Below are 23,857 nucleotides of genomic sequence, written 5' to 3'. Positions count from 1 at the left end.
AGGATTTCGTGTCCCTAATGAGCATATGCTAGACATCCTGATATTTCAACTTGCGATGCTTTTAGTAGACATGGCCTGAGGCGAGAATTGGAACAGGACATGGGAGTAGTTGAATGCAATTTCATCTAAAATAAACACGGAGGGGGGAAAATGCCTGTTTCCAAGAGTTATCACCTATGGGTCAGCTCCGCTACAAACTATGGGGGTGAACCAAAGTGCATATTTTAGCAAAGCAGCTACTGTGCTTTATATCTACCCACTAGCAGCCTGATCCAATGCCCACTGAAGTCTAATAGAAAGATTCTCATACATGTCTATAGGAATACATGTATACAGGTGTTCAATCAGGTTCTAGGTTTTTCCAGGGCTCACCTGTAAGTTGAGCACAAGGACAAGGTCTGTATTTTTATTCATCGCCCTTTGCTAAAGTAGCCTTCATATATTTTATTTCCTTGGTTGTCAATGTTACTTTTAAAGATGCTGCTAAATGCATTTGCTGGAATTATTTAAAATCTTTCTTGTCCTGGCCATTTTAAATAAGCTGGAAGAACAAAAGAAGGCTATCTTCTCCTCTTCTCTTTGATCCCCATCCATCAGCTCGGCAGCAACAGTGACAAATGAAGCTTTTCCACCACTTTCTATCTTGTACTAGCTTCATGGCTTCATTGATCTTTAAACATTTTTGTTCCATGTCATTTTTCACCATGTTTACCCAACACATCTTCAGTCTTCCTCTATTTCTAGTTCCTTGCACTCTGGCATGCGTCGCTATTTAGGGTATCCCCTTAGGGGTCCACTCTTGACATGTGTCCCTCTTTCTTGAATCTCCTATAACAGCATTATGTCTTGCCTGTTTTCTTATCTCTTCATTTTATTTATTTTCTGCAGCCTTGAAACTCTCAGCATTCCTCTCAGCCAGTTCATTTCTGCAGTCAAAATCTTTCGGTCATCGGCTTTCTTCACACTCTAGCATTCTGAGCTGGACAGAAGTAGCTGCATGACAGTTGTCTCATATACATGGGGTTCTGCTTTTATTGAAATGTCTTTAGCTTTCCAGATCTTCCAGAGTTTTCTGAATGTAGTAGAAGCTACACCGAGTCTTCTTTTGATGTCATCTTCACAATTCTCGTTCTTTATACTAGTCCCCCAAGGATACGTTACATAAAACCAAAACCAAAAACTAAACCAAACAAAAACCAAACCCTGTGTTAAAAGAATGTTAAAGTTGCAAAGACATGTACTTAAAAGTTAGGAAATGCCAGAATTAAAGGTTGCCCGTGCAACCTCAATTCTGCTCCCACTGTGTATGCATTATGAAACGGTCTTTAATTACACGGTCACATACTATTTTTTCCACAGGACCCCTGTTTTATCTATAGGCGATAATCATATAGGCTGTGAAGTATATACACACACACACACCCCATATGTTGAGCCATTCCCTTACTCCCGCAGAACACCCATAGATGTCAACAGGAGATCTTCCTGAGTATTCAGAATTTAAGGCCTGATCTAAAGTCCACGGAAGTCAATGGAAGTCCTTCACTGGGCATTGGATAGGCTTTTAGGTCGGAATTCAGAACTGGGTGCATGAAACATACCCAAACCTGTGAGGTTCAACGCATCTTTAACTCCCATTGAAGCCAATGTGGTTGAGAGTACCCAGCAATCCTGAACAGGTGCTCACCGCCACTCTCAAGTGTCAGGCCACTGTAGCACTTCTGAGATTAGCAAAAAACAGCACCAGTCTATGGAGCAAAAAGCACACGATACGTTATAACAGCTGGACAAAATCCAACGTCACTGGCAATTCATTGTCCCCACAGCCCCACCTCATGTTGCACAGGAGTCCAGCAGAGTTTAGGATAATATTCTGAGAAAACTTAAGCATAACACTGTATGGAAATAACGTAGCAGATGCCACAGCAATGGGGGGCTCTCAGTACCTGGAAGGACATGGTAAGCACACTGCAAATATCAGGCAATGCGGAGAGATGAAGCTTCCCATTCTATGTACAGGCAGCCTCTTTTCCTAATGTTATTGTTTCTGACATTCAGATGACGATGAAGATAACTCTGCAATTTCTTTATACCCGTAGCAGGAGGGCAGCTGGGGTTGGTTCTCGCAGAAATTCTACAGTGACACAGCCAGACACAATGGCTTTAGGGATAGGACTATTTGTCTTATTCTAATAAAGTTCCTGGTAACATGGTAGCAGAGATTGGCTCTTTGTGGGTTTATTTTGACCAATGTCCTAGGACAATGCCCAGGAATGTCCCTTGAGCACAGGTACCTAATGAGTAGAATGGGTTGATAAATGGGAAAAAATGTTGTGAACAATTTATCTCTTTTCTTCGTTAAAAAAATGTCAAAATTTTCACCCAGCTGTACTAATGACATTTATGGATCCTAAATTCTCAGTGTTGCCAATTTTCTGCCTGGTCCTTTACCACTGACTTCAACAGGTGCCGGATGACACGCTTAGGTCCCAACTAATCAAATACCCAGACATGCTTCACTTGAAAAACATTGGTTGTCCCAGTGAGGTCAATGGGGATACTCACAGGCTTTGAGTTATGACCATGCTTAAGGATCATCCTGAATCTGGCCTTCATACTGTTCCTTTCCATAAAGTTATGAAGGAAGTGGTATTATTTTGCTGTTTCCAATGGCTGTTCTTTTCTTCACGGTGACCAGCATTAGCACTCTTGGTGTGCAACCAGCCTCCACTAAATAGCACAGGTACTTAAAAATTACTCTCCACGTCTACATTCAGGGGGCAAAGAACCAAGTTTGCCTCACCTTCACAATCAATAGATGATCCCAGATGGATAATGAGTTCTTTGACACCCGGGCAGTCTTGGCTGCCTTTAATTGTTGCGAGCTCTCTTTTACTCTATAAAATGTGAGGCTATTCAGTCTAAAAGACCTTATTCTGGGCGTAGGAAATAAATTCAGACATTTCCACTGCAATTCAGATTCAAAAGGTGAACTGCTGAGATGGTATGGACTCAATTAACATAATTATACTAATTCTGCAAACACCCCGTCGCTTCATTGTACTACATTAGCTGAGAAAACATTCTCACATAGCCAGCTCCTTCCTGTTTCATTTTGGTATTGTTCCGATTAAGCATTTACATCCCCAAACATTTAAAGGTCTGATCCTGTTCCCTTCAGAGTCAATGACAAAACACCCACTGAGTTGGCAGGGTACAAGATTGGGCTGTATGTGTTTTAATTTTAGAACAAATCACATGCTTATCTACATTTTTATCATGAATTCTAAATGCAACCCATTTCGCCATCTAAACGATCACGCAGTTTTTGTTTTTTTTCCCCCCACCCCGCTATTATCTTTGTAATAATTTAGCATATAAATGGAAGCCAAATTATTCTGTCTCCTGTCCAGATTGACAGATGAGAAACTGTTCCTTAATTTTCAAAGAGCAGCACTGATGACTTTTACTATCTAATGGGAGATGGTGATGGGTTTTTCAACAGAGAGTGTCAGATTGATGAGTTTAGACTGATGACCCTTCATGAAAGGAGATGCCAGCTCCAGTGGGGCAGCACATGCTTAGTAGAAAGTATTTAAACACATGCTGGATAAAGATTTTTAACTCTCGAAAGGCATGTATCTAATGTAACAGATATTTCACAAAACAAGTCCAGAGGCTGCTTGGAGAGATTTTTAAAGGAAGTTTGCGCTGTTCATTCGTACACATAGAAGCTCAGTAAACCAGATTTAACTGTAGCTTGCAAATTACATCAGTAAACTAAGGTTCATAGATTACTGATTTTCTCATGAATGTGATGTATTGGCAAGACACAAACATGAAGGGCAAGAAGGGTGTACAGCAATTGCATAAACAATGGGTTGTTATATACGTTAAGACTAGGTTACTTCTTGGGTCTTAAGTGTCTGGTAGGATGGATTTTGCATTGGTGATGATAGAGTCCTGCTAACTGAGGGACTTACTTTTGGAGCTCAAGCGATTGTTGAATGCAGGAAGGTACACAAGAGAAGAAGAGTATCAGAGGGGTAGCTGTGTTAGTCTGAATCTGTAAAAAGTAACAGAGGGTCCTGTGGCACCTTTAAGACTAACAGAAGTATTGGGAGCATAAGCTTTCGTGGGTAAGAACCTCACTTCTTCAGATGCAAGACAAAAAGAGTTCATGGCAAAAGAAAGATTATAATAATAACCAAGAGTCATTACCCATTGGACCAGGGATAGGTTCTTCCTCACTTGATGGAGGAATTTTCTACAGCACTCAACGTTGGCCTCTCTAACGTGTTCTCATTGAAGCCAATGAGTACTTTACCATTGACTTCTATGGTTGCAAAGTTAGGCAAATGCTGAGCACTTTTGAAAATCCCAGGCAAAGTCTTTATATCTTTTTAATATGACCTCCCATTTTGTTCTAGGCTTTTAAGTTATTGGGCTTGATGCAGTATTAGTAGCTTCCATTTGATGTCTTGTATTATGCTGGAGGTTCAGATGAAATGCTCTGGCCTTCCAACCTAAGAATCTATAAAAGGTTTAAATGGGAGACAGGGATCCAGGTATTAAGAATGGGAAAATCCTGCTTTCATTTACATTCAGAGCTGGTTGAATTATTCACTTCAAGCCACTAATCCATTCAGTTTGGCCCTCTCTCCTGTCCACCTAAACAGATCATGATATCTATGAACCAACCCCATTTGTTTGCTACTTTGTGCAGACATGTTTCAGCCTATGGATTCCTTGCACGCTTTTTGCTGCAATCATTTATTTGATATTTGGAATTTGTTCTGTGAGCTGTGTGATTGGACACAAGTCACATGGGATTGTTTCTGTTTCCTTATTGGAAGAGCAAACTTTGATATATTAGAAAGTATTCAGCAATTTGACACTGCTAAACTTAAGTATCTGGTAGGATGGATTTTGCATTGGTGATGATAGAGTCCTATCATCCAATTGCTATATCTAGCCCTCAGGAGCATTATGTGGACTTGCAACATTCCCTGTAGATTTTTGGGACCCCTAATCAGTGCATGGGTTAAAATATAATCACTGAATTGTATTTATGGACTGGTATAATCCCTTGCTCCATGTACTGGGATCCATTTCCCACTATCTTACTCCAGATATTTCAAAAAGTCACTCCCTTCCCCTATGTTCCATGATGATATTTGAGGTCTGCTGGGACAAAACCTCTGTCCACCTCTGGGACATGGCTTGATGAGATTGGTAGCAAAGCATTATCTGTTGCAAAACGTGATCTTCTGAAACTTGATCCCTCAGAGCTGGAATCTGAGGAGTTTCATATAATGCAACAAAGATACGGGCTTTTGGCTGAACATTTAGTTTGGTTGTTTGGTTTGTTTATTGTTGTCTTGATTTAATACATTGATGTGGGTAGGAATTTTATGAAGAACAGGAGCTCTTCCACTCTCTTCATTTCTGCATGTTTTAATAACCAACGCTGCTGTACAGTGCCCAGATGCAGTCTTTGAGTTACCGCGCTATATAACCCATAACGGGCCAGATTGCGCCTAACAGACAGGCAAGCCAGCGTAACCGTGGGAGGCATTTTTGCAGGGGCAATTTAATAGGCAATACCTGAAAATGTCTCCCCTGTGAAACACAGGAAAATAACCAAATGGACACGACAAAAAGACTCACGAAACACAGGCATTTGAGTCCTCTGCAGATGAATGGACTAAAGAATTCATAGAGTGTCACACCTTGTAGTCCTTACCCTCCTCCTGGAAGAGCATGGGAGTCTTTGCCACTGTAGAAAGAACAGGAGTACTTGTGGCACCTTAGAGACTAACAAATTTATTAGAGCATAAGCTTTCGTGGGCTACAGCCCACTTCTTCGGATGCATATAGAGTGAAACATATATTGAGGAGATATATATACACACATACAGAGAGCATGAACAGGTGGGAGTTGTCTTACCAACTCTGAGAGGCCAATTAAGTAAGAGAAAAAAACTTTTGAAGTGATAATCAAGATAGCCCAGTACAGACAGTTTGATAAGAAGTATGAGAATACTTACAAGGGGAGATAGATTCAATGTTTGTAATGGCTCAGTCATTCCCAGTCCTTATTCAATCCTGAATTGATTGTATCTAGTTTGCATATCAATTCCAGCTCAGCAGTCTCTCTTTGGAGTCTGTTTTTGAAGTTTTTCTGTTGTAATATAGCCACCCGCAGGTCTGTCATTGAATGGCCAGACAGGTTAAAGTGTTCTCCCACTGGTTTTTGAGTATTATGATTCCTGATGTCAGATTTGTGTCCATTAATTCTTTTGCATAGTGACTGTCCGGTCTGGCCAATGTACATGGCAGAGGGGCATTGCTGGCACATGATGGCATATATCACATTGGTAGATGTGCAGGTGAACGAGCCCCTGATGGTATGGCTGATGTGATTAGGCCCTATGATGCTGTCACTTGAATAATATGTGGACAGAGTTGGCATCGGGCTTTGTTACAAGGATAGGTTCCTGGGTCAGTGTTTTTGTTTAGTGATGTGTGGTTGCTGGTGAGTATTTGCTTTAGGTTGGGGGGTTGTCTCCTGTTCTTTTTGTGGATACAGACTAACACGGCTGCTACTCTGAAATTTGCCACTGTAGGGAATTCAGCCCAAAACTAACAGATTATACTTCTGGAGGTTTAGAATTCTACATCTGCTCCATATGATGGCCATCACCTCTCTTTCAGACTCAGAGCAGGTCATCTCATTTCATAAGTGCAAACTCACCAGCCCCAACACTTTGACCAGTCATGGTAACTTTGTATAATGCCCACAGTCCTATTAATATAGCAAGTCTGGTAGTTCCCTCACAAGCTTATTCGCTGAGCTGCCAGCTGAGAACCTCAGCTGAAGAAGTGGCCTCACAATTAAGTTACTTTTGATTTACATCAGTGAAAGTGAGGAGGGAAGTGGGCCAAATTTTTGATCTAAATTCTCTACTGCTGTATAAATTGGCACACCTCCAGTTTACCCAATGAAAGGATAATATGGAGATATACCTATCTCATAGAGCTGGAAGGGACCCTGAAAGGTCATCAAGTCCAGCCCCCTGTGTTCACTAGCAGGACCAATACTGATTTTGCTCCAGATCCCTAAGTGGTTCCCTCAAGGACTGAACTTACAACCTTGGGTTTAGCAGATCAATGCTCAAACCAACTGAACTATCCCTCCCACAACTCCATCTCCCTGTGGGAGGAGGACATGTTAATGCAAAAGTGGAGACTTTCCTGTTGGCAATCATTGAGAGCTGTGGTGATTATAGACACATAACCATGTTCACTGGCATAGTTCCACTGACTTCAGCAGAGCAACGCCGATTTCCACCAGTGGAGGATCTGGCCCACATTCTTCCAAAAGCTTAAAAAGTCCAGTGTCAAAATTAAATCTTAACGCGGAGATACTTTATCAAAAAGCACTTCTGTGTCAAGGGCTGGAGATAAGGCATTTGCTTGTTATCTGAATCAGAAGGGCCCTTGGGAATGCCAGGAATGATGGAGAGCTACTCATATACTTTTATAATTAAAGCGAGGAGGATTTGATTTGGAATTAATATTTGGAAGCATCCCTTTGTAGCTTGATATTGCAATAACCTAGGGAAACGTTTCAGGATTCACACATTTAGGTGCCTGCTATATAACGGAAGAGTTTTCTTTGTCAGTGTGCATCAGGCATAAAGAAGGCCAATACAGTTTGAGCTTGGGGGGAATGTAGTGAGGTGGTGTGGCCTCTCATGGACACAAAGGGAGAGCAACCCCTCACTGAGCCCTGGTGGGTGGAGCCAGGTCATGCTCACCCCTCCCACCAGAAGTCAGTGGGCAGGACAGGAAGTATAAAAGATGGGCCTGGGAGCTCAGTTGGGTAGCAGCCACTGGAGGAGTCAGACGCCTCCTGCTTGCTCCTGAGCTGGGAGACTGCCGCAGGCCCCTGTGGAACCGAGTACTGGCCAGAGCCGCCTGCTGATCCGACCGTGGAGGAGTGGCCAGCACTATTACAGGCCTTCTACCTGGACAATTTGGAGGACCCCCTACTGATCTAGGTGCACCCCGAGGGGGAGTTAGGAAATGGCCCAGGGACAGCCGACCCTAGTCTCGCTGCAGTGCTGCCAGAGAGTAGGTCAGCGTGTTGTGGTCAGGATCCCCGCTGACCCAGTGGCAGAGCGATCTGCCACTGGTAGGGCCCTGGGCTGGGATGCAGCGGAGCGGGTGGGCCTGTGTCCCCCCTGCCATCCCAATCCTGGGGTGCCAGTCTCCCCCTCTCCAGGCCACGAAGCCAGGGTTTGTCGGCCATCTGCAGGAGATAGGATGCTCGAACCCTTTGCTGCTCGGCCCTGACTACAGGCCCGAGATATTGATTCTTAGTGCCCCACCCTGACTAAGGATCCGGGCTCCCTGATTGGGTTTGCGGCTCAGCCCTGACCATAGGTCCGAGCCATAGACCTCTATTGCCCTGCCCTGACTCAGGGTCTGGGCCATCTAACTGTGTGTGCTCCTGGGGCCTGACCACAGGCCCAAACCCTAGACTTCTATTGCCCTGATTGAGGGCCCGGGATATTTAACTGTGTTTGTTGTTCGCCCCCTGAAAACAGGCCTGAGCTAGAGACACTTGTCGCCCCGCAAATTCCCCATGGTGGGTGATGGACTGGTGTGTAGTGAGGTGGTGTGGCCTCCCACAGACCCAGACGGAGAGGAACCCCACTGCTAGGCTACTACAGGGAATTGATCTGTTCTGAGCCATGAGGATTTGGAGTGGACCTGGTTGTAATAAAAGTGTGCAGATTGCATGGAATGGGGTAAACCCTTCATCGACGCACAGCGTGAACGGGATCGGGGAAGGGTGTGTTCAGAAGAATCCTATTCCTAGACCTTCCTGCAGATACTTTGGAAACCGCCCCCCCAATGGTGCAACTCCATGGGAGGGCAGGATCGGAGGCTGTGGGGGTATGTGCCTCAGCTCCAGTGAGGTTACTGTGCTCTGATATAGAGGGGCCAGGTGTGGGCTACAAGAGGGGCTGGAAGCAGTGGGCCTGCCAATGTGTTACCATTCCTTTCACAGGTCTGGGATGTTCTGGGAACTATCATAGTCTTGGTGCTTCTGTAGGAGGACCTGGGCTTTGGGTGTCTTCCTTCTCCACATAAACAGACTCTTCCCAGCTACTCAGGTTGTACCCTGATGGACTGATATCCCCCATCCTATACAATTTGTCTTATTAGTCAACCAACAGAATTTGTAATTATATAAACAATACAACAACACTCCAGGTGAAGGGAGCCTCTGTACTATACAAAGCCTGGGAAACCTCCAAAAGTCAATCACCTTGTTCGTTGCTCTAAAAGATCTGCTATAGTTCAAAACAAGAATTCTTTCAGGGAAGTTCTATGGCCTGTGGTATGCAGGAGGCCTGGTCTACGCAAGGGGGGGATAACCACCCCCCCACCCCCCGTCAACTCTGCCTCCGCCTCTTGCCGTGGTGGAGTACCAGAGTTGAAGGGAAAGCGCTCGGCGGTCGATTTATCGCATCTAGACTAGACGTGATAAATAGACCCCCGCTGGATCGATCGCTTCCTGTCAATCCAGCAGGTAATGTAGACAAGCCCTAACTGACTTAGAAAAACTGGACGAGCACAAGTCCATGGGGCCGGATGCGCTGCATCCGAGGGTGCTAAAGGAGTTGGCGGATGTGATTGCAGAGCCATTGGCCATTATCTTTGAAAACTCATGGAGATCGGGGGAGGTCCCGGATGACTGAAAAAAGGCTAATGTAGTGCCCATCTTTAAAAAAGAGAAGGAGGAGGATCCGGGGAACTACAGGCCAGTCAGCCTCACCTCAGTCCCTGGAAAAATCATGGAGCAGGTCCTCAAGGAATCAATTCTGAAGCACTTAGAGTAGAGGAAAGTGATCAGGAACAGTCAGCATGGATTCACCAAGGGGAAGTCATGCCTGACTAAGCTAATTGCCTTCTATGAGGAGATAACTGGGTCTGTGGATGAGGGGAAAGCAGTGGATGTGTTATTCCTTGACTTTAGCAGAGCTTTTGATATGGTCTCCCACAGTATTCTTGCTGGCAAGTTAAAGAAGTATGGGCTGGATGAATGGACTATAAGGTGGATAGAAAGCTGGCTAGATTGTCAGGCTCAACAGATAGTGGTCAACGGCTCCATGTCTAGTTGGCAGCCGGTTTCAAGCGGAGTGCCCCAAGGGTCGGTCCTGGGGCTGGTTTTGTTTAATATCTTCATTAATGATCTGGAGGATGGCGTGGACTGCACTCTCAGCAAGTTTGCAGATGACACTAAACTGGGAGGAGTGGTAGATACGCTGGAGGGTAGGGATAGGATACAGAGGGACGTAGACAAAGTAGAGGATTGGGACAAAAGAAACCTGATGAGGTTCAATAAGGACAAGTGCAGAATCCTGCACTTAGGATGGAAGAATCCCATTCACTGTTACAGACTAGGAACCGAGTGTCTAGGCAGCAGTTCTGCAGAAAAGGACCTAAGGGTTACAGTGGACAAGAAGCTGGATATGAGTCAACAATGTGCCCTTGTTTCCAAGAAGGCTAACGGCATTTTGGGCTGTATAATAGGGACATTGCCAGCAGATCGAGGGATAAGATCGTTCCTCTCTATTCGATTTTGGTGAGGCCTCACCTGGAGTACTGTGTCCAGTTTTGGGCCCCACACTACAAGAAGGATGTGGAAAAATTGGAAAGAGTCCAGCAGAGGGCAACAAAAATGATTAGGGGGCTGGAGCACATGAGTTATGGGATTGTTTAGTCTACAGAAGAGAAGAATGAGGGGGGATTTGATAGCTGCTTTCAACTACCTGAAAGGGGTTCGAAAGAGGATGGATTTAGACTGTTCTCAGTGGTACCAGATGACAGAACAAGGAGTAATGGTCTCAAGTTGCAGTGGGGGAGATCTAGGTTGGATATTAGGAAAAACTTTTTCACTAGGAGGGTGGTGAAGCACTGGAATGGGTTACCTAGGGAGGTGTTGGAATCTGCATCCTTAGAAGTTTTTAAGGTCAGGCTTGACAAAGCCCTGACTGGGATGATTTAGTTAGGATTGGTCCTGCTTTGAGCACGGGGTTGGACTAGATGACCTCCTGAAGTCCCTTCCAACCCTGATATTCTATGATCACAGTGCTCCCTGCTGGCCTTAAAACCTACTACCATCTGCCTTATCTTTCTTGACTGTAGAAGCTGCCAGTCAATGCTTGCTACAAATTTACCTCCAAAATTAATTGTTAGGCCTGCACGGTGGTAATTTTCTTCTGAGAATAAACACAGGTTGAGCCGAGTTAAATATCAGGAATAATTCAGTTGAAGTCAGTGGGGATACACCAGAGTAAAAAACAGTAGAAGGGAGCACAGAATCATACCTGGTAACGTTGGCTTAGGGCCAACCAGGGAACCCAATAGGGAAATATCAGTTTATCTCACTTTACTGTTGAATTAAGTATCATATTAGATCAGAGGTGGGCAAACTACGGTCCGTGGGCTACATCCGGCCTGTGGGACCATCCTGCCCTTGAGCTCCCGGCCCCTCCCGCGCTGCCCCCCCCGCCCCCATAGTCATGCCGCCGCACAGGCAGCGCTCTGGACGGCGGGGTTGCACGCTCCTGCCGAGCAGCGTGGCAGCGTGTCTGGCTCCAGCCAGGCAGCCCGGCTGCCAAACATGCTGCTGTGAGCGGCATGGTAAGGGGGCCAGGGGGTTGGATAAGGGGCGGGGGGTTCCAGGGGGACAGTCAGGGGACAGGAAGCAGGGGGCGCTTGGATGGGGTGGAGGTTCTGGGGGGCAGTCAGGGGATGGGGAATATGGTGGGGGGTTGGATAAGTGTGGGAGTCTCAGGGGATGGGGGTGTGGATAGGGGTCAGGGGACGGGGGGGTTGGATAGATGTGCGGTCCCGGGTGGCCTGTCAGGGAGTGGGGGTGTGGATAGGGATTGGGGCAGTCAGGGAACTGGGAGCAGGGGGGTTGGATAAGTGGTAGGGTCTCGGGGGGTGGTTAGAGGTGGGGGGTCTCGGGAGGGGGTGGTTAGAGGTGGGGGTGGTCAGGGGACAAGGAGCGGGGGGGGGGTTGGATGGGTTGGGGGTCTTGAGGGGGGCAGTCAGGGGGCAGGAAGTGGAGGGGATGGATAGGGGGTGGGGGACAGGCTGTTTGGGGAGGCACAGCCTTCCCTATCTGGCCCTCCATCCAGTTTTGCAACCCCAATGTGGCCCTCGGGCCAAAAAGTTTGCCCACCCCTGTATCAGATGATAAGGAGGGAAAAACTTCATTGTTTTGTTTTGTATTTTCTCCAAACACTACAGCTTTTCATTAGTTGTTTTTTTCTCCCTGTGGTTTTGTGTTTTGGTTTGTTTTTCGTTTTTTTGTTGGTTTCAATTTTTTAGTAAATGCTATTTTTTTCCCCAGCAGTTTATGACTTTTTCAACCAAATTCCTGATCTCAGATACTGAAAAGGCCATGGCATCATCTTCTTATGCTTTTAAATTCTAAGATTATCTGCTTAGAAGTTATAAGCTATAAATAATTTAGCTTCGAAGGGCCACATTCAGATGTGGTGCAAGAAAGTGTTGAACTTATACCGTATTCACACCAGGTCTGGCTTTCCTCCAAATATACATTTAAAAAATAAAACACAATGATGATGCTGAGACATAATGGTAATTAAAATCAATGGAACTAAACTAATTTATACCAAACGAGAATCCTGTCCAAAATAGGCACCACTTTTTTGTCCCCCATACTGACTTTCCAAGACTAATCACACTGCCCAGATACTCTTAATTTCATCATTCATCACAGGATGTTACAGGTAAGTGATCATAAGAAACAGTAGGTGTGTTTCCCTGATGGCAAAGAGAATTTGCACTATGTGTTGGCTGTTTCTTTCCCAAGCATTATATTGATACAATACCACTACCATGCACCCAGTTTTAATTAGATATTTTATGGATGCTAAATCAGAGATCTCATTTAAGTTCTACATTTCATGTTACAGAGGTTAAAATACTATCGCACCCTTCAGTAGGGGAGCTGCAGTCACACATCATGCAAGCCATTTCATCTCTTAACTTTTCTATATTTTTCTCCATTTGTAGCTGGAGATCACGGGGGTTCTTCAGCAGCAGTAGATGTGGCAGTCATTGGAGGTAAGTATTAGACTGTATTTGGAAGTTTGATTAGAACAGCGTTTCTCAAACTGGGGTCCGTGGACCGCTGAGGGTCCATGAGGGTATTCCGGGGGTCCACCGGCCCCGCTGATCAACTCCACCTCTTCCCTCCCTTAATTCCTCCCCCTCCCTCCCAGTGCCTCCTGCATGCCGAGGAACAGCTTTTCAGCAGTGTGCGGGAGATGCTAGGAGGGAGCAGGAGAAGCGGGGACGAGGCGCGCTCAGGGGAGGGGGCAGAGAGGCAGGGAAGAGATGCGGCATGGGTGGAGTCTGGGGCTGAATGGGGGGTTTAGGGGTCCGTGAAAATTTGTAAATCAAAATGGGGTGTCCTCGGGTTGCTAAGGTTTGAGAACCTCTGCATTAGAAGGAAAGAAAACAGGGCTCTTGTCGTCTTATAAAATCCCATGCTTGGTCAGCCTTTTATAGACATCGCTGTCCAGATACTATGCGGTATTCAAAAATGAAATCAGAAAAGTCCCAATCCAGCAAAACCCTTAAGCACAGGCTTAATTTGGATGTTTAATGCTTAATTTTAAATCTTCTGTAGTATTCACATGCGTAAAGTAAAACATGTGCTTAAATACATGGCTGAATTAGGGTCCCAGAGTGTGCGCTCGCTCTCTCTCTCTCTCAGGACACAGGGTGTTACTATGTTCTACAGAGTCACTCTCCACCCAGCAGGACTTAAAGGGTTAAATCTTCCAAGAAGCTTCAGTCCAGCCTCTAATTTTTTACCTGTGGCCAACTGAGGAGAAAAGTGATAGATGTCTAAATTCTAACAGCCTGGGGCCTAATTCTGATCTCATTTATGCGGGGGGAAGCAGGAGTGACTCCCGATTGAGGTGAATGGAGTTACACCAGTGTGAGACTGGCATGAGAACAGAATTAGGACACTTAAATCCAACATTTGCACCGGCAATTACTTCACCTGCCATTGCCTGTGCGTAATTTATGACAGAGGTCACGTTTCAGGTGCAGAATTAGGGGGAATTTTAAATAGATGGCCATGCTTCCTGGGAAGGAATCAAATATTCCAGGATCTGCCTGGATGTTAGGGTTTCGATGCACAGGGGCGGTCCATATGTTAATGATAATGATAGCACCCCGCTCTTCTATAGCTAGACAAACTCAGACTGGCAATAAGGTGTAGATTTTTTACCCGTGAGAGTAATTAACCATTGGAACAATTTATCAAGGGTCGTGGTGGATTCTCCATCGCTGACAATTTTTAAATCGAGATGTTTTTCTAAAAGATCTGCTCTAGGGATTATGTTGGGGCAGTTCTCTGGCCTTTGTTATACAGATCAGACTAGATGATCGCAAAGGTCCCTTCTGGCCTTGTATTTGCTTCGGCCCAATAGGTGGGCAGAATTTCCGCAGTCTTGAAGCAGGATGATACCACTGAGCTGGCAATTCCCTGCTTGTGCTCCAGCACAACCTCACCTGTACCCCCAAATCCATCCCTGGGAAGCAGAGGAGGAGGTGGAAACGGTGATGTTTAGCCTTCCCCCGACCGGTATCTATATGTCTTTCACCAGCCCTGTGCATCTGGAAGGGATATGTATGGCCATGAGGCAACCATTTCCCTCTCTTGTCTCCAAAAGGAACTGCTCTATTACCTTCCACATCCATCTGTGTCTAGATTCCAGATCATGTCAGAACCTCAGTAGTCGGCTCTTTGCTGAGTTACACACGTTATAGTCCCACAAATGATGCCGCTCGCCCCACAGCTCAACAAAGAACCAATAGTCGGGCACTCTAGTGAACTCTTACCTCATTGAACCAGCTCATCAGCTGGTGTAAATCAAGGTAGCTTCATTGATTAGAGCTACGCCCATTTATACCAGCCGGTGATGTGGCCCATTGTTTTTACAAAATATACGACAACACATTTCCTAGAGTTCTATTCAAGCGCTCACATACATTTAAATTAACTACAGTTGTCAAGCTAAATGAGCAAAGCACTGTACCTAGAGAAATGCATTATCCCGGCCTTTTGATTTTCATTGTGTTTGTTCACTTCCCTGCTCACTCTCTCATTTCAGTAATTCACCAGGGGTATCCCAATCATTAGTGCAAATTAGTGAGGTTCTGTTGGATTTCCCTCAGGTTCTAGCTCCTGTAACTTTAATTTCAGTTTCCTGCGAATGAGTGGAAGGTAAATTGAATTGTGCTTCGTCTCTTAGGGTTATTAATACTGTGCCAGATCTAAAGCCTATTAAAGCCCATTGTGTCAAGGGATACCAATGTAGTCCTAAAAAAATTGAGAGAGCCTCTGGTGGAATCAAATTATTATTGTAACCTCAACTTCTTTACATGAGCAATTCTCTTTCTGAGAGCAGTACTTCAGTCACCATAAAAGCTGGAAGAGCTAGTTAACATAATTAGGTACAACTAAAATGGTCTCCTGCCTTAATCCTGGAAGTGTTGCCAAAATTCTCCTCTCGCCATTGTTTTCATGCCAATAGTCTCGTATTACTCACCCCCATTCTCATGTCCCTACAGGTGAGCTCAGACTCACTCTGCAATGATGAGATACCCTTGTAAAGTCCATCCATCCTTTTGCTACTTTGGCATTATGCACTATATGTATCCTATGACTTTTTTAAAACAAACTTTGTATGAATGGATAATCTAAGCCAGGGGTAGGCAACCTATGGCACACGTGCCGAAGGTGGCACACGAGCTGATTTTCAGTGGATCTCACTGCCCGGGTCCTTGTCACCGGTCCGGGGAGGGGCGGGCTCTGCATTTTAATTTAATTTTAAATGAAGCTTCTTAAACATTTTAAAAACCTTATTTACTTTACATATAACAATAGTTTAGTTCTATATTCTAGACTTATAGAAAGAGACCTTCTAAAAACGTTAAAATGTGTGACTGGCACGCGAAACCTTAAATTAGAGTGAATAAAGGAAGACTCGGCACACCACTTCTGAAAGGTTGCCGACCCCTGATCTAAGCACTATACCCAGATGTACAGACACTTTTCTCAACCTATATATTATAAAATATTTTAACATTCGCTTAAATAAAATTTGTAAGTATGACAGGGTCTCCCTCCCCACCCACCCTGAATTAAGACAATCTATGATGCTTATATCCTTATCTTAGAGCTACTTGGAGACTCAATGTGTGGCAAGTCAGCATGTAAATCTACAGCAGACTTGCTTGCCATGTCCTAAGTGGCCACACACTAAAAATCCCATAGTGCGTTTGACATATTGCTGTTTGACATACTGCTGCAGTATATCACAGAGCACTATGAAACTTTTACTCCACGGTAGCAGGGCCCAGACAGGCACTTAGCGTGTGGCAGATTTCCTCCCTGGCTTGCCACATATTAAGTCTCTGTGTAGACATGACCTGATTGCTTGTCTAGCACAGTGGTCTCCAAAGTGGGGGGTGCGCAAGACGATCCATTGTGGGGCGCGGCAGGAGGAGCGCTGCCGGAGGGGGGGGAAAAAAGGGCGGCTGGAGGAGGGAGGGAATGAACGAGCGGGAAAGCCCTGAGTCCAGCGGCCGGAAAGAAGAGGCGCTTTCCCCTTCAAAGCCCCGCTCCTCCTGAGTCCTCCGGCTCGTGCTCGCAGGGCCACATTCCGAAAGGGGCTTTAGAGCTGCAGGCCAGGGCCCCAGAGCCCCCTTAGCCCAGGGCCCTGCAGCCCCTAAAGCCCCTGCATTCTGGGTGGCCCTGCCTGCCCGGAGGGTGCAGCTCCCAGAATCATGGTCATGGGGGCGGTGCCGCGCTGTGCGGAGCCACCTGCACACCCCTTGCACCAAACAGGAGCTGCCCCAGGTAAGTGCCCTGCGCGCCCTCCCGCACCCAACCCCCCTCCCAGACCCCACACCCCACCCTGAGCGCCCTCCCGCACCCTAACTCCCTCCCAGACCCTGCACACCCAGCGCCCTCCTACACCCTAACCCTAATCCAGACCTTCCAATCGCTGTATCACAAAGTGTTAAACCAAGATTTTCAGAAATAATGAAGCATATTCAATCACATTGCTCTCACAAAAAAAAATTATTAATAATGTTTTTTAGTGAGAGCAAAAAGGTTTTTTGTACCGTTAATAAATAAAATACAATAAAAAATATTTTAAAAAATATTGTTCCTCTTTATCTCATCCGTTTTTAATTTCTATTTTTTGTATGTTTTATATTGTACATAATATATTAGTATAGTAGTACATGTATATAATTTATACATAAATATACATATAGTGAGGGTGTCTACTCAAAAAAATTTTACTGATAGGGGTGCGCGATCAAAAAAGTTTGGAGACCAGTGGTCTAGCAGGACAGGCTTTTCTCGTGTTTGTTGTACAGATTTCATACAGCTCATTCATTGCGTACACAGTCTAAATATGGTTAAACATGGGCTTTGCATGGGGCGATGAGCACAGAAGTCCTGCCCCTGGCCTTGGATCTGGAACGTGGGACAGACACAGAGCCACATGGGCTGCACGCTCTCTGCTTGGGAATTGCCCCGGGGGTCTGCATCCTTCATAGACCCGCTAAGGTGCTTATGCCTTAGTATTGCCAACCCTCATGGTTTTGTTATGGACTTCTGTAATATTTAGCATATTCCCCCGTACTGAACACCCCCGGTTACATTATGTCCCAGTGTAAAATGTAGGCTGTATACAATTGCTCACTAAGCAATTCAAATGGTTCTTCCCTCCTAGGTGTCATTGCAGCGGTGGCGATTGTCCTAATCTGCCTGTTGATCGTGATGCTCCGATACATGTACAGGCACAAGGGCACCTACCACACGAATGAGGCAAAGGGAACTGAATTTGCCGAAAGTGCAGACGCTGCGCTGAAAAATGACCCGGCTCTCCAGGAGGCTGTGGATGAGAGCAAAAAGGAGTATTTCATCTGAGAGCAAAAGGAAGCCACGCTGAGACTGCCTTAGTCGTTCTTTCCCCCCAAGGGAATCGGTCAGAAATGCTACATCAACGAAAGCACTAAGATATGGATATGGCAAGGATAGAAGCAAGCATCCTAACTGAACTGCTACTCTCCCCCCACCCCCCCACTTCCCATGAAGAACGGAACACCAGATACCTGGCTGTTGATTTTATTAGCCACACAGCTGGTCACAGTTGAATTCAGTATCCGATCAAAAGAAATAAAATCTCAGTCTGAACGATAAACCGATACCAGCTAATGATATCAAATGTCAAACCTTGACATTTGGTCAAAATAGCAGATGCCAATGGAAAACATCCTCTTAGCGTTAACGATGCCCCCTACATCGATATTATACAGAACTACCTGAAAATGCATTTTCAGTGGTAATAGAACAAGAGTTAAACCAGATAAAAGCTGAGGTTAGTGGAACAAAAATTGGTCTATAGTCCAGAATCTCCCCCCCCCCTTTAAATGTGCACTTTGCCAGGTGTGATTTTTTTTCCTTCCCAGCCCTCTTCCCCCCCCCCCCCCCCCCCCACTTTGTTTTTAAGTCAAGGACACAACACACACAAACCCTATAGGAAAAATATGGAACACTTAAGAGTGAAGGATTTTTAGCTAGCTCTTCATGGTGACTTGAGGAATGCAAAGTGTTAGAATTTACAGTATATAGTAGGTAATAACCACTAGACTTAAGACAATGATCCCAAATAGCTATTTGGCTCCTCTCATGCATACGTAAGTCAATAGTTATTGGCTAGTGCAGGCCTTCTGAAACAAATGCTCTCCCCTAGATTTGGAATGAGAACTCTGGCCCTGGTGTTTATTTATTTATTTCACATTGGCGAATTCTTTCAAAAACCTGCTGACATTTGGGGGAATTGAGTCAGAACGCAGACATAAATAACAGTTAGAAATGTAACTGTAATGCTACCCTGGAGCAGTTTGTCCATTTGAATCCCATTCTGTGGTATTGATCTTTCTCTCTTTTGTGCCCCTCCCAGCTTTTAAATATATCTCGCTTTTCATGCAGCCTCAGATACAAAAAATTCCATTGAGCATCACCTCTTTAAAAAAATAAAATGGACGTGATCTGTAAAATGAAAGATCCTGTTCATCACATAAGAATTCACTGTGATGAATTTCTTCACTACAGCAAGCTCTCTGTCTCCCGGAAACCAACAGGTCGTCCTGGAAATAGGATTAATTGTCCTCTGCACCTGTTTATCACCAGCTAGGTTTATGCCCTTAATTATCCCAAATGAGTATGTGGGGGGGGCGGAGGGAACAATTAATAATAAATGTGCCTTCGATCAACTACCCTGTTTTAAATCAATAGTTTTCTATGTTTTCCTGTTTATAGAGAGACATCTATAATTGTGCTTTCACAACTTGGTGGCTTCATGTTCTCCAAAGATCTTCATTTTATGACACTGGAAGCCAGACTGGCTCCTAGAGACCAGCTTAATTCACCAATGTTGGCCATACAACTACTAGAGGAGACTAGATCTCCAGGAGAAAATATTTGAGGAATCAAGTAGATTTGGTGAAGGAAGGGGACAGTTTTGTCTCTTTAATTAAGTCCTCAAGGCCGCTCAGTACCTACCAGAGCAGGACTTTGCAGTAGGAGAGTCCTAAAGATTGAATGTTGGCTAATGTTGAATCTTTGCGCTGTATGCTTTTAACCAAAGAAAATCCAAACCATGCCAACTTACTAAAAGCTTGGGACCAAATTCCACAGACCATTGTACAGCCATATCATATACATCAGCCCACATGATACTAAAATCCAATAGTCCAGCACTAACACAATTCAAATGTTATGGGGGTGTTATGTACTTGATTTTTTTATTCGTGTTACCATTTGAATCCTTTCACCACTGCTTGTGAAATAGGAATAAACGTGTGTGATTGTTTTGGGTGGAGGAAATTGATTAATCTTAGCAGCGGGAGTACATTTCTGTGCCTGGATCCCCAGAAAAGGAGCGTGGGGAGGAGAAGGAAAGACATCAAGACATCCTCTTCTTGAAGGTGCAGAATTCACATATCTACTATGAAGTTAAATTCTTCATCAACCTAAAAAAATACATAAGCTTACGCCCTGGATAGGCTCAGGAACCCAGTCTGGAAACAATGTATACATTCCCTATGGATATGAGGGTGGGTGGAACATACACCCCATGTCATACATGAGACCAGGGAACCCCCTCCCCCCCGCAAAAAAAACAACCTTTCAGGCGGCCTAGTGGGCCAGGCCCTATTAAGCTTTTTCCTTAAAGCAAACTTCCTAAACCTTATATGCCCTTATTTCTACCTTGCATCTATCCAGCCCCACACCAGCCAGCTATGGCTGCTAAGAAGAACTTACTCAATAAAGGTTTGTTTGAAGCCTTTCTAGTGGCTGACTGGAACGGTAGTAAATTCTCATCTGAGCAGCCATCTTCTGGACGGACGCACAGCAGAAATGAGGAGGTGGTGGGAGATCCACTGAGGTTGCAAGGAACAAATCGTTTTTCAAGGCTAGGGATTGTTACTAAGCTACTAAGGAACCATGGGATACCTGAACAGCTGCGCAAGGTACACCAGAGTGTGTTTTTATTTATTAATGGGGTGGACGGACCAAGCCAACCAAGTCTGAGAGTCATCTCGAGTTGTGGGACTGATGGCCATCAGGTAGCTGTTAGTCCTAAAGGAGTGGGGTAAATTGGCTTCAATGGAGTTATGCTGATTTACATCAATTGAAAATCTGGCCCAGTATGTGACTATTTAGGCCCCAAATCTTTGGCTATGGCCTCCTTAGTAGGTTACTTCATTTCTGTATGCCATTTTCCCCACATTCACGCAGCCAGCTGAACAATCCAAGTATACAAAACTACATCGTCGACCCATCACCAATGAGCCTTTTAGAATATTTTAGAACAGTAACTTGGGCGCTAGTCATGTTTTCAGTTGTTTTCTCAGTGTTCTTTCAAGTTCAGTGATTTTGACTCGCGCACCCAGAACAGAGAGCAGAGCAGGGATGTGAGGGGTTTTTTTGTTTGACTTTTTAGGAATCAAAGGTTGCTTTGTAAAGAAAGAGCAACATTTAACAGTATCATGAGACTGGCAGAGCTCTAAGGGCCCAATCGCTCATCCTCTACCCACACAATAGCCCCACTGTCTTCAATCGGTTTGGCCTTAAATCAGTGCATTACAAAATTCTCATAACTTTTAGGGCTAATTTGCAAAACTTCCCTCTCTGTAAGCCACATGCTGTGCTAAACAGAACACAGTTTGCAATACAGAGGTGCCTCGGCAGGTGGCTGTAACTTTGGATCAAAAAGAGCTGATAGATTTTTTAAAATAGCACTAAAAGTTTTCAGTGAGTTACTTACTCCCATTATTATGTAGTCACCAACTCAGGAAATAGGACACATTTTGTATGAGCAAATGCCAACTATACATTTGGTATAGAGCTGGGTGGGAATTTTTTTGACAAAATGGTTTTCTGTCATAAAATGCCATTTTGTCAAAACAAAACTTTTTGTGGGAAAGGGTTGGTTTTAACAAAAAACTTTTGTTAGGAAGTTTTGTCGGGTCCAGGATGGAATTTCTGGTCCAAACCAGAGACACTCCAGAATACTCTACTGCTTGAATTCACCTGGGTTCAAGTCCTTACTCCAAATCAGTCAGAGCACAGTCCTTCTGAACCTGAGTCTCACACACCTGAGCTGTGACTAAACCACCAGGCTATTCTGGGGCAGGGGAATCTAGTTTGCTTTCTTCTGGGTTTCCCCCCACCCCCCAAAAAAATCAGAACAGTCTTGGTTTCATCCCAGTGCAAAATGGGAAATTTTTAGAAATCTCAAAAATTTCCACAGGATAGGAAAACCATTTCACGCCCAGCTCTAGTTTGGTACAGATACTCCTGGTGTAGTGCTCTATAATAACTGACAATCATTGGTCCCGCAGGAACCACTTTGTACATAACGCCTCTGTTTGGAAGCACCAGTCTGTCTTCAAAATGCATTTTCAGTGCCTTTGAAACTTTGCATCGAATTCTCAACTATTTGCTAATTTTCAAACTGATGCTGTTGTGGACGCATTAAGGCTTTTTTAAAAATAAGATAATAGCTAGTGTTAAGAAATGAGGCTCATAACTTAATTAGAAAAACTTGTCTGGAAAGATTCCTGTTGATGTCAGTGGGCTTTAGATTGGGCCCTGGAGATTTAAACAGGTCTCACTGAAACACTGTGTTGTTTGTGAAGAAAAATAAAGCTATTTTCAAAATCCATCCTCTTGTCTAGATTAAAGTGAGTTACGTGGACATCTGTTGCTCTACTGGATTTACATGGCACCAACACCTGATCTTATACTAGGGCAGGGGTAGGCAACCTCTGGCACGCATGCCGAAGGCAGCACGCAAGCTGATTTTCAATGGCACTCACACTGCCCGGGTCCTGGCCACCGGTCTGGGGGGCTCTGCATTTTAATTTAATTTTAAATGAAGCTTCTTAAACATTTTATAAACCTTATTTACTTTACATACAACGATAGTTTAGTTCTATATCATAGACTTATAGAAAGAGACCTTCTACAAACGTTAAAATGTCTTACTGGCACGCGAAACCTTAAATTAGAGTGAATAAATGAAGACTCGGCACACCACTTCTGAAAGGTTGCTGGCCCCTGTACTAGTGTTTAGTCTAGGGCTGTGCAAACATTACAGGTGCTTAGCTACAATGGTGTAACCCCATTACCAGCAGTGGCATTACACCGGTGCTACTGAGAACAGAATTTTGCATATAAGCATTCAGTCCAACTAGCGGCCCTGCCTTCCCCTGCTGATGGGAATGCTTACCTAAGCATTTCCAGAAGCCAACCACTATCAGTGCCAATGTGGGACAATCTGCCAGCATTTTGTCACTGAAGCTGTGCCCTACCCTTTCATTACATAGTTAATGTTCCCAGCACCTTGGCCCACTTTCATCAGTGAACGTGAGGGAGTAACCACCGAGATGAATGCATCCCATTCTCTTTCTAGGCAGTTGGTCAATTTCTGCCACATCTCCAGCCCCATGCAATTCTATTGACTTCAGGGGCAGTATTGTCAATCTGGCCAAATAGACACACAAGCCCAGAGATGCCGTCTGAGGCAAAATCATTAGGAGGAGAATGCAAAGCAGACTGTCTCCAGCCAGGGACAAAGCCTGTGACATTTTCCTGTCCAGTACCTGGGAGCCGGAAGACTCACAAAAGGTTCCAGAATCCAGGTGTTAATAGCTGCAGTACTAAATGCCAGCGGAGCTGCCTCAGGACAGACAAAGGAAGAATTTCATCTCTACCCTGTTTTGACTCATGTATCATCCACTGCTGTAAAGTGAGTGTGAATGGCAGTGTTGTGTCTATTTATCCCTACCCAATCTCCAGTGTCACCAGCCTCCAGTCTAGAAGGGCACCATTGGGTCATTGGGCCACCTTTCGGCCATTTTCTTCATTCCTTTATCTAGTTTCAAATAAACGTGGCAAATTATACTTAGGGCCAGACTGATCTGTGGTGCTAGCCAAACCGGGTACAGGACACTGGACCAGACAGTTCACAGACAGTAGGGCAATTCCTATGTTCCAGGTGGGCTTAGTGTGTAGTGTTATGGGTTCGGTGATGAAGTTGTTGGGTTCTTACGTAGTCTTGAAGTTCTATGGCTTGTGTTATACAGGAGGTTAGACTAGCTGATACCAACCGTCCCTTCTGGCCTCAAA

The 23,857-nt window shown here is 44.8% G+C and overlaps 1 protein-coding gene across 1 annotated transcript in view; it reads left to right on the top strand.

Annotated features, from left to right (window-relative positions):
* Positions 1–22,391, top strand: part of GYPC (glycophorin C (Gerbich blood group)) — a 40,628-nt gene extending 18,237 nt beyond the window's left edge. Inside the window, exons 2-3 of the mRNA XM_034785578.1 lie at positions 13,132–13,182; positions 17,889–22,391. Of these exons, the coding sequence (XP_034641469.1) occupies positions 13,132–13,182; positions 17,889–18,085 (248 nt within the window). The 3' untranslated portion in view covers positions 18,086–22,391. The remainder of the gene's footprint in view (positions 1–13,131; positions 13,183–17,888) is intronic.
* The last annotated feature ends 1,466 nt before the right edge of the window (positions 22,392–23,857 follow it).

Source organism: Trachemys scripta, chromosome 11, assembly GCF_013100865.1.
Source record: "Trachemys scripta elegans isolate TJP31775 chromosome 11, CAS_Tse_1.0, whole genome shotgun sequence".
Taxonomy (NCBI): Eukaryota; Metazoa; Chordata; order Testudines; family Emydidae; genus Trachemys; species Trachemys scripta.
Note: the sequence above shows the minus strand (reverse complement) of the source record. Positions and strands in the feature narration are given on the sequence as shown.